The sequence below is a fragment of the Strix uralensis genome, chromosome 5, assembly GCF_047716275.1.
Source record: "Strix uralensis isolate ZFMK-TIS-50842 chromosome 5, bStrUra1, whole genome shotgun sequence".
NCBI classification, from domain to species: domain Eukaryota; kingdom Metazoa; phylum Chordata; class Aves; order Strigiformes; family Strigidae; genus Strix; species Strix uralensis.
Window position 1 is genome coordinate 30,913,555 of NC_133976.1, and position 17,176 is coordinate 30,930,730.

At 38.5% G+C, this 17,176-nt stretch overlaps 1 protein-coding gene across 1 annotated transcript in view; it reads left to right on the plus strand.

Annotated features, from left to right (window-relative positions):
* The window catches only part of DOCK4 (dedicator of cytokinesis 4), a 255,664-nt gene that overhangs the window by 140,586 nt on the left and 97,902 nt on the right, over positions 1-17,176 (plus strand). The window contains exon 13 of the mRNA XM_074870262.1: positions 3,841-3,966. Within this exon, the coding sequence (XP_074726363.1) occupies positions 3,841-3,966 (126 nt within the window). The remainder of the gene's footprint in view (positions 1-3,840; positions 3,967-17,176) is intronic.

Sequence of the window (17,176 nt, forward strand, 5' to 3'; positions counted from 1 at the left end):
TGATGTTAGTTAACTCTAATTAATAGTCAAGTAACTTGATTTATAATAAGGGTACAAACTTTAGTCCCTTGTAAAGTGTGAATTACTCCATCTTTTTAAAGTACCTCTGCCCCATGCCTTTTATTTCAGATGCATGGCTCCTCAGTCATGATGGGTGTCTAGTTTCTTTGGAGAGTGTATTGTATTTTTATAGACTCATAAATATGGGATTGCTGTAGCTTGTAACTAGACACAGGCTTTGTGTTTAGCTGGCGACGCAGTCCTCATTACCTATTTGGCTTTGGCTGGCTGGACTTGCCTTAGCCTGCCTGGAGATTTGTTCTGACTTGTAAAAGCATTCATGTAATGACAAAATAAGAAATTATATCTACTTTATTTTAGCTCTTGCTTAGCTTTTTAAAGTTGTGTGCTGTAATCCACTTCGGTATATATGCTTTTTATGTAATAGGTAGTTATAACATGTAGTTACTCTGTGTAGAGTTAGCTATCGATAACCCTAGACTAAAATGGAACATTGAAGAGTAAAGACGTGTGACTATAACTGAGGCCTTGAAAGTACACGTGTGGGATGATACTAGAGGCCCCAGATGTATGAACAGCTCACCAGTGGCCAGTTGCTGGTCATCAAACAGTCTGACCTTGAAAGCAGAATAAAACCAGTTTTAGGGGGAACAGAGGGAACAAAGAACAGGTATGTGGCATATATAAAACACATCATATATGATGAATAAAGATGTAATGCAGACTTGCAGACCAGTGAAGAAATAACAAAGTGTAACATTAACAAACAAAAATTACTCCAAGAGGAGCCTAGAGAGAGAGGAGGAAGAAACAGGCAACATCCTACTACTCATGGCAAAGGACTTGGAATGCTGATAACTTGGTCCCCGTACCCCACCTTCCCAGGTTGAAACCATTGACCTTAAGACTCCAGAGGGGCAGTGAAAGGGTGAGCAAGGGGTAGATACTGGAAAGGTTATGTGTATTTATGTAATTTTAACAGTATTTTGTTTGGAGTGTGTTAGTATCATTGTAAATGGACGAATAAAAACTCTTTGATTAGACTGTTACAACTTTAATGGGGACTAAAAATAAGTTCCTGGCTTTTCATATACAGTGCCTTCTTTTGTCCATCACAAGATCGTGAATGTAACAAATCAGCAGGAATTCAAGCAATGTATTCTGTAACTTGGGTATCACATTTCAGTAACAGTATTCATCTTCAGATTTTAGGTCCTTAATGCAGGGGGGCTGAGTTTCCTTGCAAAATTAGTGGTGCTTAGAGAGCAATCAGAACACTTAACAGGCGATTACCTTCTTGTCATTGAGTATATAAAGTCCACATGCTCCTAACTTTAGCATTTTTACCAGATTTATTAGATCTTCTCCTTCCCTTCTTGTCAGTTCCCTTTTCATTTGGCAGCTGGATCCTCAGTGGCAAGATTGTTAACTTGAAACCTTGGTTTTCGGAGGTTCTTCAGACTTCCTTCCCTGTGCATCTTTGTTTTGCTTCCTATTGTACTGGACTGTTTATACCATGTAACATTTTTAACTAACTTTGCTATCTTTAATCCAGTGTTCTTCATTATTCTGAAGAGTTGGGGGATGCATACCATTTATATTCCAAAGATGTATTTAAACCATAGGTAAAATGACTAACCCGTCATTTAAGTGTGTTCACCGAGAGATTTTCTTGATGCTTTTGAATATAAAAAGATGACTTAATTTTCTAACAATGAATGCTATGAAATACAGACTGCTAGTACCTTTCTTGCCTTGCATGAGCAAGAACTTCAAATCCTTGACAGGCAGCTTATTTCTCAAGTTAAAACTATTTTGCCATTGATGAGGTTTTTTTGCCATTTATCTCATTTTTGAGCTAAATAAAATTCTTCAAGGAAATCTGTGAAATTTGTGCACAAAGAAAACTGTGATACTAATTGGATTTGAGGTCTACAACATTTGTTTAGAAAGCATAATAACTTTACTCAACACCAGGCGGTGTCCAATATCTGATTAACACTGTTGTGGTTGATGTGATCTGGAGCAATGGCAGATGTTGTTTTAGGTTTCCAAGGAAACAGAGCAATAGGGGCATATGGGGGTTTGAATATACATATGTATGTATAACAATTTCTTAAAATGTAAAAGAAGCAAGGTTGGAGGTGGGCTAAATATCCATATTTATAAGTGAGCTATACCTGGACAAGTTCTTCGCATCCAGCAATGAAAAACTTTTCACCTGTTCAAATAGTCTGAATTTTGCCTTTATGACTTCTTACCAGCCTCCTGTACCATCAGCTGGCCCCAGTGTCATTTATTTTCTTTTCTACACGAATAAAAATTGTCACTACTTCCTAAAAGTTGTTAACTGGATAACTACAGAACAAATTCCCATTACCGAAATAATTAATAGACATGGCATTAAATACAGTCCTTAAAACAGAATAGACTTCACTGAATGTTTTTCCTTGTAAGATTTGTTTACATACTCAGTTGGAGATATGTAGGTGAGCTGTTTTTCATAAGAGAATGGAAGTGTGGTCAGAGTTGCCGAAATAGTAAAATGTAAGTGTAGGTAAGAGGAAGAAGATCAAAGTTGTCATGCTAATTAGATCTCTGATCTCTTTGGTGTGGTAGCCTGTACTGGCAGTACTTAGTACAGATTTTTCAACCTCTGACTTAAGAACCATCAGACTTTGAAGTAAATTTATTCAGTTAAATAGTAACATGGTTGTAGGGGAAATTTCTTCCAAAGCCAAAAGGACTGATGACCTTGTTGTTCAGTTGGTGTGTACATGTTATTTAGTTAAGCTTAATCTAAAGTTAGTTATGACTCTTCTGAGTTGTCTGTTTATCTCCAGTTGTTAAGTGCATATGAAGAGTTTGTTCTTATCTTCTCCTTGATATGTTTGTTGACACGTGGTATGCTGTAGTAATGTTGGAGGTCAGGGAGGATGAATCTTCACAAGATGTGTCATCCTGACACTTGCCTCAGTGATTGTATTTGAAATAACCAGAAGTCATGCCTGTTGTTTTTGTTAATCTCAGCTGCAATGAAGTATACTGTTTGCAATTTATTTGTATACTGCAGATACAGTGCATGAATAGAGGAATAAATATTAGAAAATGATTATATGGCCATCCTTGTACTTCGCATGTCTTCTAGCAAACATAGGAAAGAGCATGATTGATTAAATCTGATGAATATTTAAAAAAAAAAATCAATCATCATGAAATTACTGTGCCTAAATAAAAAAATACTGATTATACTGTATTGGCTTATTAGAGTTTGTTTCTTCAGTTTTTGGATTAATAAATTGTATAACTTTGTATCAGGTTAAATGATGCATTATAATGAGACTTCCACATTTCTCCGTAGATAGGGACCATTGTGTTTGCACCTTTTCTTGCATAACAGTGAAGGCAGTATTGTGTTGAAGGAAGTGAAAAATTGAAATGGTAGCAAATATTACTGATTGACATTTCTCTAAATTGACATTTTTCTAATTCTGTTTTCAGTTAAGGCCTCAGTCCATCCCTATTAAGATAATTTTGATCCGATGTGTCATCATAGCTCAGTTACATATCAGTAATAATTTGCTAATGCTTTTTTATGGGTAGTTGTTTTCAAGTCTTTACTGATTTCTGGGTGTTGGTACCCTTCCCAAATACATAAAAATTTTGAGGTGGGTTAGCTTGGTGTTACTGAACTTCCTCTGAATTTTCTGAGTTCTCAGGAATACATATACACTTGCAAGTAGATAGAATTTTTAAGAAGTAGTGATCATCAATCTGTTTGAATGTCTTATTTTTCTTTGTTTTTCTCTTTATTTTCAGGTCTGGCAGTTTCTCTTCAGTTGCTTCATGGAGACATAGAACAAATTAGGAGAGAGTATACATCCATGTTTACCCATGGAGTATCCATAACAAGAAAACTAGGTTTTTCCAATATTATAATGCCTGGTAAGTTAAAAAAGAAAAAACTCCGAATAAGCAGCCAAAATTAGCAGCAAAAAAGAGAAATTACTTAAGTTTTCAGCTGCTTTCCAAATAAATAATTGTATTCTAAAACTTCTTAAACTTTTCCAGAGACTTTTACATTATTTTTTTTCAGATAGAAGAAAATTGTGTCCCAGTGGCCCCATTGCATTATACATTGTATAGTTACTATGACAGTGTCAAAAGGGCTTACAGCCATAGCAGCCTTTTTTGAGAGATGGAACCCCACTTTTTAGAAGTGAAGATGGCTGAATGCAAGACTGCTGATCTCTATGCAGAGAAAGAGATAACCAGCAGAACATTATGTTCTTAGGAGCTGGTAGTTTTCTAAATAAAGATTCATAGAATTTCACTGATACTGTACAGCTTCTGGTTTCATGAGGTTTGTGTCTCAAATACTGGAAATTAAGATACTGGAAATGGATACTAATAGGGATGTAGAGACTTTGATTATATTGTATGACAAAATATGCAAATACTTAAACAGATGCTAAGGAAGGTAGAAAGATTGTGTCAACGTGAATGTGAAGAAGCAAATACATGAAGCAGATCGCAGTAATATCTATAGTTCCATCCCTGAAATAAAATTTTTAAAAAGTTTACTGGGTTGCTGGAAATTATAAGGCAAATGTCTCTTTAAAGGAAAAGCATACTTACAAGCAGACTAGTTTGGCATGATTATGGTGTTGTGTTGTTGCTGAGAAATGTTGCAGGGAGGAGCTCACTACTTAGTTTCAGCTGAGTCCACACACAATGCCTTGACTCTCTCAAATGTAAATCATCCTCATGACTTGCAGATTTTTAATAGAGACTACATTCTTCTTATCAAGATCTGTCTTTGCATTCCTGTGTGCCTAAATCAGAAGTAAACTAAGGTTCCGAGGGAAGAATAAATAAGTTTCAATACTTCACTAATCAAGGAGGTCTTAAACAGGCATTTAAAACTCAGTAATGAGACTCAGCTTTAGCTATGGGCATGTATTTCTTTTGAACTTCTGCCTGAAACTTGACAACTGAGAATTCACTCATGTTCTTACTGCCAATTAAACATCTGTCCTTCTGCATCCTTGATCAGTACTTCTAATCACTTAAAACATGCACAGAACACAAGTTAATAAAACAGTTTTAGCATTATTGTGAAAATACTCTGCTGGTGTGACTGCAATATTTAGAACAATAAAATGCATGAGTCAGGTGCCATTTAATTTGAAGGTAGATATATATGTATGTTAAGTGGAAGCATTCCGTTGAAATCTTATGGCATATTAGCTAGGGTTTATTTGTTGTATTACTCTTGGATTTGTAATTTGAATCAAATGAGTATTGTAGATAATATGGCTGAAAACAGTGGAAGCAGTTTTACTGAGCACGTTATAACTCCCATTAAGAAACCCTTCTCCATTTATCTATGATTTAGTGACCTTCTGCTCTGTGTTACCAAGTTTTCTAAGTTCTATAAATAGCTCTCACATCCCCTCACTTTCCAGTTGTGAAATAATGTGATGTACTAAACTGCAAAAACCATGTTATAGCAGAGTACAGTGTAATCAGCTGCTGGAGGAGTTTCTCAACTCAATTTCAAAGAATTGTGTGGGCTGTTTGTCCCTTTTTTAGTTTAAAAAAAAAAATATATGAGTTCTGGTATGCTGCTTTCTCAGTCCAAATGTATGCATACCTCAGTTTAGAAAATGTTCAACTTCTATTCTGTGTTTACTGGCATAAAGAGATATAATCACCTCACTCTTGCAATGATGAGTTCCAAGGGCTAAGCAGAGCAGTATGCCTTAGGCACTGAAATGCCTGCAGGAACCTAGCCTTTGAAATGCTTTTTTCTTTTAAAGCTCTCCTTTCATTTTGTTTCTCTTCTAGTGTCTTTTTTCAGAGATAAATTAGAGAACTTCATCTTTTGCCACTGGAAATAGTCATTAATTAGATCTCATTTTATATTTTTGTTGAAAATAAGTATGTTGCTGTGGCTAATTAGCACTTAGTCTGGTTCAGAACCCTAACCTCTCTTGAATAATTCAATAAGAAATACTTCATGCTGCTAAACTACAGTATCTCTTTTATAAATGCCATATTTTAAATCTCTCTTCTGGTGTATTTAAACTCTCTCTGACCTTCATTTTTTCATCATATCAATCCTGTTCTCTTTGGAGTTTTTGCAATTAAAAGTACCTAGGATCAGCATACATGCCAGACCAGAATTTTGTTGACAATAGTAATGCATGTTTTTATAGAGCAATGTTTTTTATGTCACAGGAGCCTGACAGGGTGAAGCCACAGAACGCTCTTTCCAGGACTTGTGGAATTTTTTAATGAAGAACTCCAAGTGTTTTAGGAAATTAAGTAGATGGCTAGAAAAAAGCACATATGAATCAAAAAGACTGTGAAATAAGCAACTCACTTTATTCTAGCTGACAGAAGGACAGGCAGTGAAAGTGTCATCTTGTGAGTCTAATCAACATGCATTTTCTAGACTTAACATGGATTTAAGAGCAGACTCTCTGTACAACCACTAGTACACTCCTTTCCAGCATCCTAGTGTGGCAGTCTACAGATGCACAAGTGAGTATTTTCAGATAGCTCTGTACAGCATCGAAGGACAACTGTGCTTACACTCTGAATTTCTGTGCTCACCATTTCCTGAAAGGGCAGACATCATTACTTAGTATATAAAATTTAGCATTTAATATTTACGAATATACTACACTTTTTGAGCAGTACTTTAAGTTAGATTAACGTACATAACAGGTGATGGAATGTAAAAGCCCTTTTATATTTTTCTATACACACTTTTACTAGCTTTTTTGCTGTTTTATGTAGTGCGCTCTTATGGAGTCTGTTTCCAGATTTGACTTACAGTATCAGTGCATAACTTCAGTGCTGCATGTGCACGTGTGTTCTAGCACATACCCATGTACATACTGTTTTGCATCTTTGTGGAAGATACCTAATTCCATAAAAAAGCCTGATCATCAGTGTGTGTTGTCTGGGGTTTTTAGAATTGGACTAAACCCTAGCACAGCTGTTTGTCTAGATGGGGACTTAGTGGAGGAGCCATAGCTCCCCACTAGGACTGCCAGTTGTAAACAGACTCCAAACGATCATGTGACAGGCACCCATACAGTTGCACATCTTCCTTTCTTGTGCTTATCAGACCAGAACTGCATCTGCTTTATTTAAACTACACTCTTCTTAATAATGCTAAGCTGTCTTGACTCTTTGGTATATTCAAAGCCGGAATCCATTCAGCGTGAGACACTAGCACATAAGTAAAGTAATCTCATGTCTTTGTGTAGAATCCTTCTTTCACTAAACAATTTTATTAGGTCTAACCCTTACTTCCTGGAACTTTACCTACAAACTTACTCTATGCAGCTTTATCTATAATATCAAAGATAGTTCTTACTTAAAACAGCTATGGACATAATTTTGAAAGGCTCTGTATCTTACAGAGGACAACAGCTGTCCTCCAAATGTCGCAGTCCATAAAATGTATTGCAATGTATAAACAATTGGCCTGTTGGCTGACATCTCAACAGATTTTCACAGATGGGTATCAATTAGCTTTAGACACCTTTTTTTCAATTTATGATGTGAACTGGTGGCATTACCACCGTTGAGATCTGACCACCACTTGCTTTGGGTTAAGATCAGAGTTTATATTCCTTCCTGTCCATCCAAACTATTAAACTCTTTTGATATTAGAAGAGGTTTAAGAATTGACAAGTCAGTACAGTGGTATTACATTGACCATTGTTTTCCTTGTACATAAGCTGAGAGGGTCTATAATGCTGGTATCTATAGCTGAGCTAGTCAGTCCTGACTGCAAAGTTCTTGGCTTGTAATCCTTCACTCTGAATTTTTTGGTCCGCTTCTAATCCTGTGATCTGATTTCACAAATAACATAGCTAAAGGCTCTACATGAAGTTGCAGTATTAATTTCTGTAATGGAATTTTCATACTTTCAGACTTATTTGTCAAACAATAAAAGTCGCATTTTGTTTTTCAATGTTCTGTTGGTTTCTTTACCATTTCTGTTCATTCAGCAGATGGAATGAGCTGCCAAGGGCATTGCAGTGCTTTTAAGTTTCCTACATTAAGCTTTCATATGCTTAATTTAGGAAAAATAACTTCAGTTTTTTACCATCACATCTGTGTTGCTTTGCATTTGTCAACTTTTAACTTCATTAGATGTCCTTTAGCTGTCCAGTTAAATCTCATCAGAATCCTGTCTTTGAAAGCTACTGAATAGACTTGTTACTCCCTCATCTGGATTACTAAAAGGTCTTTTATTCTTTTCATATGCAATACACACTCTCCAGTCTTTCTTACTTTCTATTTTCAGAAGCTTTTAAAATGAAACTCGAACTAGAATATTTGTCTTTTTATACAAATGATCTCACAAAATGCTATCCTTGTGATAACATGCATTTTTCAATGATTTGATTTTGACTAGAAGCATATTCCCTCTTTCAAATCTTAGAATAACTGTCTGGAGAGCAAAAATGTAAAGAAAGCTAGGGAATCTGTTGTCTTTGTCATGATAAGTGTCTGTATCTTGTCAGTGAGCTTGGACTCATTAAAGAGTTGTTGATTCTAGGAAATACATGTCTGACACACTTAAGCGTTTTTCTCCCACAAGCAGTAGTATGAATTTTTCCAATCTTCTTTATCCTGTATGGAGTACAAACAGCCTACATTTAACACCTGCCATTGTTTGCTGTTCTGATTTCCAAGAATCCAGAAATATGTATTTTTAATTACTGAAGGCAATATTGCCTGCATATATGAGTTTACACAAAATATGTTTAAGCAATATTGTGGAGTAAAGACACCCTGAATTTTGACCTTTCATGAAACTGTAGTACTCTGTGGGGAGTATCCTCTGCTTTCCAAATCCTTTTTTAATACTTTTTTTTAAAGCTTTGATCCTATCTACCAAAGGAATTGTCATTTCTACAAGTCACTGGAGAAAACAAAGATACTAATACATGACTACACACTTGTTTAGACAAGTGCAAGGAACTTCTATACTGTTTTCCTTCTTCTTCCCATCTCCTCTGTCATATTTTCTTGGTTCATTAGGAACTGAAGGAAAAACAGAACTATGGAAAGGGAAGAAAAGCCATAATTTAATTAGACTTCCCTTAATTTGAAGTTTCTGGAAGTAGTGAATGGGGAAAAGGGTCTTCTGCAGTTTACAGTATTTGGAGAAGAGTAAGCTGGTTTTCTTTTGAGCATAGAATAAGTAGCAGTGATGCATGGGAAGTTTATACAAGGATAGTTATGGCTTGGAAGTCTTTGTTCAATAAACCATGTAAGGAGCACTAGCAAACTAACAAGTGAATGCTTTAGCTCTGTAAAAATAAATGGTCTGTCAAAATTCTGCTGGAAATATTTTCTTTATATCATAGCTATACAAAATCAACAGGTCAAAGTTTTCTGTTAAAAAAGCTTGTAAGTCTTTTATTCCCCACTTGTTCAAAGCAACTGGGTTTACATCTCATTGTTAAAAGGAAGAACAAAAAAAGCCACAGAGCAATTGGGTCTTACATGGTAGATCTACAATCCATTTGAAATCTGAAAGTATTGCAGTTTGAGAATCCCTTGTAAAGGGCATTTCATTTGCTTACTCATTTGTTTTCTGAGGAGTGTTTCTTAGGGCTTATTGAGAGTTTCTGTAATAAAGCTGAAAATGCAGATAATGCTCTGTTGAAAAAGGACAGGAAGGTAACTGAGAAAAGGAATCTCTTTATTCACCTCTGCCTTTGATTTAAATGCCAAAGCTTACTTAATCCAATAATAAAAAGGCAGGCCTGTTACCAAAGTCACTAATGCTCACAAAATTCTAACACATGCAGAGTTGTTTTAATGTTTGCCTTATGTAAACGAGAATATGGTGATAATATTAAAACTAGATAGCAATATATAAATAATAGAAATGGTCTTATTTCTTTCTGCCTGTCCCCTGTCATATAGTTATATGCAGACACACACTCTGCCCCAAATAAGTTTTTGTCAAGTATCACCCAGAGGGTCCTGATCTCAGACCTTTTCTTTGTATATATATATATTTAAGCACTGAGTACATTTTCTCATTCTTGAGTCGTGTGAATGTTGCTCATGTTGTGAGTAATTATTGTGAGTCTGTGCAAAAGCTTCTCGCAAATAGCAAAGTTGTTCTTTGCCACAATAGTGGAGAAGTCAAGGTGTTGCTATATGGGGAGGTCTTTAAATCTGACACACCTTTACTGGCAGCTTCAAGCTTGTCAATGAGATTTGCCCCGTTTCTTAAAAGTGCTGAATACATTTGCTGATAAGAAGCCAACCACTCTTTTGGTATCTTCTACAATGCAAAAAAGAAATTGTTTCAGTAATAGGATTTCACTTCCTACAGTGATGAAATTCTTTTTGAAATGCAGTGTGCCTGTATCTTCCTGAGCTGATCTCCTTAAGGATGCCCTTCTCTTGAATAACATCCTTCTATACTATGATTTTCATGAATGATGCCAGATTGCTTAACTTGAATTTTTTTTAATTGATTTTTTTTTTTTAATTAAATACAACTGGATCATGTGTAAGAAATCAGGAAGGGAAGGCAAAAGACCTGCATGGCTGAGTAAAGACATGCTGGTCAAACCAAAGGGCAAGAAGGAAATGCACAGGTAGTGAAAGCACGGGGAGGCATCCTGGGAAGACTACAGGGACATTACCCGGTTGTGTAGGAATGGGGTCAGGAAGGCCAAGGTGCAGCTGGAGCTGAACTTGGCAAAGGCTGCAAAGCATAATAAGACCTTCTTACAGGTATGTCAGCCAGAAGAGGAAGGTCAAGGAGAACATATCCCGCTTTATGAACAAGACTGGCAAACTGGTAACAGCAGATGAGGAGAAGGCTGAGGTACTCAAAAACTTCTTTGCCGCAGTCTCTCTTCCCACACATCTTGAGTGGATGAACCTCAAGGCAGGGACTGGGGGAGCAAAGTCCCTCGCACTGTAAGAGAAGATCAGGTTCAAGACCACCTGAGGAACCTTAACATATATAAGTCTGTGGGATTTGACAAGATGCATCCCTGAGGGAATTGGCTAATGTAGTTGCCAAGCCACTGTCCATGATACTTGAAAAGTCATGGCAGTCAGGTGAAGTCCCCAGTGACTGGAAAAACGGAAACATTGCACCCATTTTTAAAAAGGGTGGAAAGGAGGACGCTGGGAACTACTGACCTGTCAGCCTCTGTGCCTGGGAAGATCATGGAACAGATCCTCCTAGAAGCTGTGCTAAGGCACATGGAGAACATGGAGGTAATTCAACACAGTCAGCACAGCTTCACCAAGGGCAAGTCTTGCCCTGACCAACCTCATGGCTTTCTACGATGGAGTGACTACATCAGTGGACAAGGGAAGAGCTACAGATGTCATCTGCCTGGACTTCTGTACGGCCTTTGACATGGTCCCCCGCAACATCCTGCTGTCTAAATTGGAGAGATAAGGATTTGATGGACTGTTCGGTGGATAAGGAAGTGGTTTGAATGGTCACATCCAGAGGGTAGTGGTCAACAGCTCAGCGTTGACCAGATAGCCAGATAGAGATCAGTGTCAAGTGGTGTCCTGCAGGGGTCTGCACTGGGACCAGTACTGTTTAACATCTTCATCAATGATATAAACAGTGGGATCAAGTACACCCTCAGCAAATTTGCAGATGACATCAAGCTGATTGGTGCAGTTGACAAGCCTGAGGGATGGGATGCCATCCAGAGGGACCTGTTCAAGCTTGAGAAGTGGGCCCATGTGAACCTCATGAGGTTCAACAAGGCCAGGTGCAAGGTCCTGCACCTGAATGTGGGCGACCCCCAGTATCTGCACAGGCAGGGGGATGAAGGGGTTAAGAGCAGCCCTTCAGAGAAGAACTTGGGGGTACTGGTAGGTGAAAAACTAGACATGAGCTGGCAGTGTGTACTTGCAGCCTAGAAAGCCAGCTGTATCCTGAGCTGCATCAAAAGAAACATGGTCAGCAGGTCGAGGTGAGACCCCACCTGATGTACTGTGTCCAGCTCTGGAATCCTCAGTACAGGAAAGACATGGACCTGTGGGGTGGGTCCAGAGGAGGGCCACAAAAATGATCAGAGGGATGGAGCATCTTCTATGAGGACAGGCTGAGAAGTTGGCCTCCAGGGAGACCTTACTGCAGCCTTCCAGTACTTAAAGAGGGCTTATAAGAAAGATGGAGACAGACTTTTTAGTAGAGGCTGTTGTGATAGGACAAGGGGTGGTGGTTTTAAACTAAAAGAGGATAGATTTACACTGGGTATCGGGAAGAAATTCTTTGCTGTGAGGGTGGTGAGACACTGGAACAGGTTGCCCAGAGAGGTTGTAGATGGCCCCTCCCTGGAAGTGTTCAAGGTCAGGTTGGATAGGGCTTTGAGCAGCCTGATCTAGTGGATCTAGTTGCTTATTGCTGGAGGGTTGGACTAGATTACCTTTAAAGGTCCCTTCCAACCCATACTCTTCTATGATTCTATGAAATCATCAAAGTTCAACTGCCAGAAAGGCATCAGGAAGAATTTAGTGTTCCTATAATATTCCAGGACTTAATCTCTTCTTCCTGACTCCCCAAAGTGTATATATTAATAAACACATATATTTTGATAGTTAAAGTATTTACAACCTCCAGGTTGCGACTACTGCAAAGGTAATGAGCTTGTAGTGTTAACTTGTTGAAATTTAGGCTAAGATGCTGGTGGTCAGTGCTGAATCACCCAGACATAAGGGCACCTACTTTTGAATTGAGCTCTTCTGTCTTGTTCCATGTCTTTCTGTAAACTGCTTTTTCTTATCATAACTTCAGCTGGGCCAGTTCCAAGTTTACTGGGCTGCAAAGGGAGGGAAGATTGCCTGCCCTTGTCTTTTATTTTCGAGCTTTGATTGTTACTGTCAGTATATCAGCATGGATAGTAACATCATAGAACATCCTAGCTGCTAAAAGACAGATAGCATGGATTGACTCAGAGGGTAGGAGGCAAGGTGGACTAAGGGTCCCTAGCTCTCTCCTCAAGTTAAAATCACCTTCTACATGGTTTTTTTGAGATCTTCCCACAGATAGCAGCTACACAATCTTGTCCCATTCTACAAAGTATTCTAAGGACCTTTTCTCCAAAACATTTTGTATCCACAAGATTTACATCCTGGATAATACAGAATCACACAGAATCATTCAGGTTGGAAAAGACCCTTGGGATCGAGTCCAACCATCAGCCCTACTCTACAAGTTCTCCCCTACACCATATCCCCCAACATCTCATCTAAACGACCCTTAAGCACATCCAGGGATGGTGACTCCACCACCTCCCTGGGCAGCCTATTCCACTGTCTGACCACTCTTTCTGTGAAAAATTTTTTCCTAATGTCCAGTCTAAACCTCCCGTGTTGCAGTTTAAAGCCATTCCCTCTTGTTCTGTCACTAATCACCTGTGAGAAGAGACCAGCACCAACCTCTCTACAATGTCCTTTCAGGTAGTTGTAGAGAGTGATGAGGTCTCCCCTCAGCCTTCTCCTCCTGAAACTAAACAGTCCCAGCTCCTTCAATCGCTCCTCATAGGATTTGTTCTCCAGGCCCTTCACCAGCTTCGCTGCCCTCCTCTGCACTCGCTCCAGCACCTCGATATCTCTCTCGTATTGAGGTGCCCAAAACTGGACACAATACTCCAGGTGTGGCCTCACCAGTGCAGAGTACAGGGGGACTATCACCTCCCTACTTCTGCTGGTCACACTATTTCTAACACAAGCCAGGATGCTGTTGGCTTTCTTGGCCACTTGGGCACACTGCCAGCTCATGTTCAGCTGCTTGTCAGTTAGAACCCCCAGATCCTTTTCTTCCAGACAGCTCTCCAGCCACACATCCCCAATACCATTGGGGACAAAATACCATTTTGTCTGTGCCACATCCAGAGATTTTCAGTCTCTACAACTCAAATTGTTTTAAGAGCTGTCGAAGTCATGTTTAGGGTATAAAACAAAGCAACTGATTAGCTTGTATTTTACAGAGACGTAAATGAACAGGAACTTTATCTAAACAAAATAATGTTTTCTGCTTCTTTTCAAATCATGGTTCTAAAAGACCTATAATTCTGAGGAAAGCTTTCAAAAAAGCAGTTCCTAACAAAAGCTCCTAGTGAGTTCTGTGTAATTATTTTTAAATTAGTGGCTGCTGTCAGGACAGTTTAGATTTGCACACTGAAAGCTGTAACTATCAGTGATGCTGTCTTGTTCAGACACGATCATGCTGTGGTTTGTTACAGTACTAAATCAAATTGAGATGTATTTCACTAGAAAGCTCTTCAAGGATTGCTGGCAAACTAAACTTTCTTTTTCTAACAAAGACAGCTACCCTTGATCTTTGATAGCTATGGTAGCTTGAAAACCTTGTTCCATATTAATATGCTACAAGAAATTCTACAGTTCTAAATGTATTTGGAATATGAGAAAAGTCTTGTTGTTACAGCATCTGTGTTGCAATTGTAATGTACAGCTTCCTCAGTGTATGTTTAAAAACAGTTTGTGATGAAGAATCATTACTTTGACGCTTAGGTTAGTACAAATGTTTCTAAAAAAATAAATGAACAAACAATACATGCATGCAAATGCTCTCCTGATGCTTGTCCTGATCTGACCTTCTCCTTACTAGTGATTGCCTGCCGTTCCTCTCACCTGAGGTTCTGTGGGAGCATTCAAGCTTCTGTGAGCTGGGGAGAGCTTGCACGTAGGTGCCATAGCTGGGCAGCAGACCAGTGCTTGTACGCAAGTCCTGAATAGCGATGATGCCGCCTCCTACCTATGAGGGAAAGGGAGCCTGCGGAGCCATCCCATAATGAAACTGCACGGTGGAGATAATAGGACCCCTGAGCATGCATTGTCATCTCCAACCTGCAAATTACTCCTGTCTCTTCTGTCTTTACTGGTTATTTAAAATTTGTGGTTTTTTAGTTGGCAGGTTCAGGAAGGCTGACCTCCATTAGCTAAGTGTGTCCTCCAGCAGTCTGACTTGTGTTGTGTTTTTTTTTCGACTTTAATTGGCCTTTCCTCCTGCTCCTTGTAATTGCCTCTTTCATATAATTGATGCTGATCAGGTCTCTGTACTCCAGTCCTGTCCAGCCCTTGGACAGTTCATTGCTAGTTGAAGTCATGAAGCTTCTTCTGTTTCTTTTCAGGTCAGAAACCTTGATCTGTAATGTGCCTAGTTAGCACCTACATCCGGGGCAAGAAGGGTTTAGAGTTTTTCCTCTCTTAGCCTATAAATATTCAAGGTATTTTTCAAGATATATAAAGATTTCAAGATATCTTTGCCAGGTCAAACCTGAAATGTATTAGCAGGACCGTATGAAGAGGCAGGTACTACCAATGCTGTGCTGTATACATTTTGATTTCGCAACCCAGACATTTCAATTCAGCAGCTTTCCATACAATTAAATTCACGTACCAGAGTAAATATCCCTACAGAATGTGCACTGAACACTTGCGCTGCACAGGAAAGTTAGGGCTGTGCAGTCATCCACATCGCTGCAGCTTTATGTTTTTTTTGTTAAATTCTACAGAACTTCAATGTAGCTCTAGCCCTCACTTCATAGTAGAAGCTCTTGTACGAGTGCTTCAGTCTGTAGCTTTTAAAATTTAAAGATCCGGTTTTGATTAGCCAAAGAGGTGAAATAATAGGGTGCTAACTAAGTAGTGCCAAAGTGTTGGGGTTAACGGGCCACTTCTGTAGTTAGGACAGAATATACTGATGCCCTTTTTCAACACATAGCATTATTGTCTGAAGTAAGAAAACACAGCATCACTAGGTACACTCGCTGATACTCACAGTTCTGCCATTTTTCCAAAACACAGCTCATTACTTCCTACTCTCACAGGGACCAACACCAACTTTTTTTTTTCTGCTTTGTTGTTTGTCAGCTCACATCCAATGTACAACAACCTTCTGCCTTACCTATGGTTGGCTGTAACACGTTAACTTCATTTTTTATTAGGATAGTGGCCAGAAAGTAGCTTTGCCAACATAAGCAGCTTTTTAAGCAGTGAAATGATTCAGACAACACAGAAATGCAACACATGGCTTCTTCAATTTGCTTTTCTCTAGCTTCTGTTGACTCAGGTCTCATAACCCACACGTCTAGAAGCGTCCTTCACTTCTAAGGAGACTTACGTGGTTTAGCTTCACAAAATATGTTTTATGACCTTAGTGTGTGTGGTTCACCATTCTATAGTCTTTCCTTATCCAGAAAACTGTATGTCAGTCCCAGTTAAAGCTGACTTATAATGGGGTTTGACCCTATACTAGTTAGCAGTGTTAATAACTGGATGTTGATATCCACATGGTCATTGCACAGTCCGGAAGCCCTGGTGAATTCAGAAAGTTGAAAGAAAACTGTCACAACAGGAGTCAGGGGATGGAAATGCTCCATAACAACAGGGAAAAATGAGCTGCCCTTTCTTGTGAAATGAATGCTTTCAAGTGATCTAAATCTTTCATAACACACAACTTCATTATAGGTGGAGGTAGGCTTGTCACGTTAAAGTTGAGCATCATTTTCAATATTGTTTTCAGTTGCTTATTCCTGTACCAAACTTCATGCAGAAAATAACCATTGGATGTTTTAACTGAAATGCAAACACCTAGGAGAGATTTGAGTCGTGCAGATACTTTAGCTGAAGATACCATTCATACTCACCAAAGTCTACCTCAGAATTCAGATATTCAGCAGGACTTTGCCTTTCAGTGCTACTTATGGCTGTAATTGCCCCTCTTAGTGAAAAGAAGATGATTTAATCTGTCAGAATTAGCTGTCTGGTATAATGGTTAAGGCAAAAATCCCATAGAAAAATGGTACATGTTCTTGTAATCAAATATATAATTACAGTTGCCATAAATGAAAAAGATCAGTTAAAGGAATATAGATAAATTCAACAATTTGCTGATGTTTGAATACTTTATAGAGGAAGTTGGAATTCTTTTTACTGGAAGAGAAGCCACAAAAGAATGCCCTAACTTATTTTTTCAAGGACAATCTCAATTTTTGGAGAGAATTTCTGTTAAGGAAGACTGAAGCAATGGCATTTCTACACTGAGGAAGTAAAAGTGACTAAGCTATCTCCAGAGCAATATATTGAGAGTGAAATA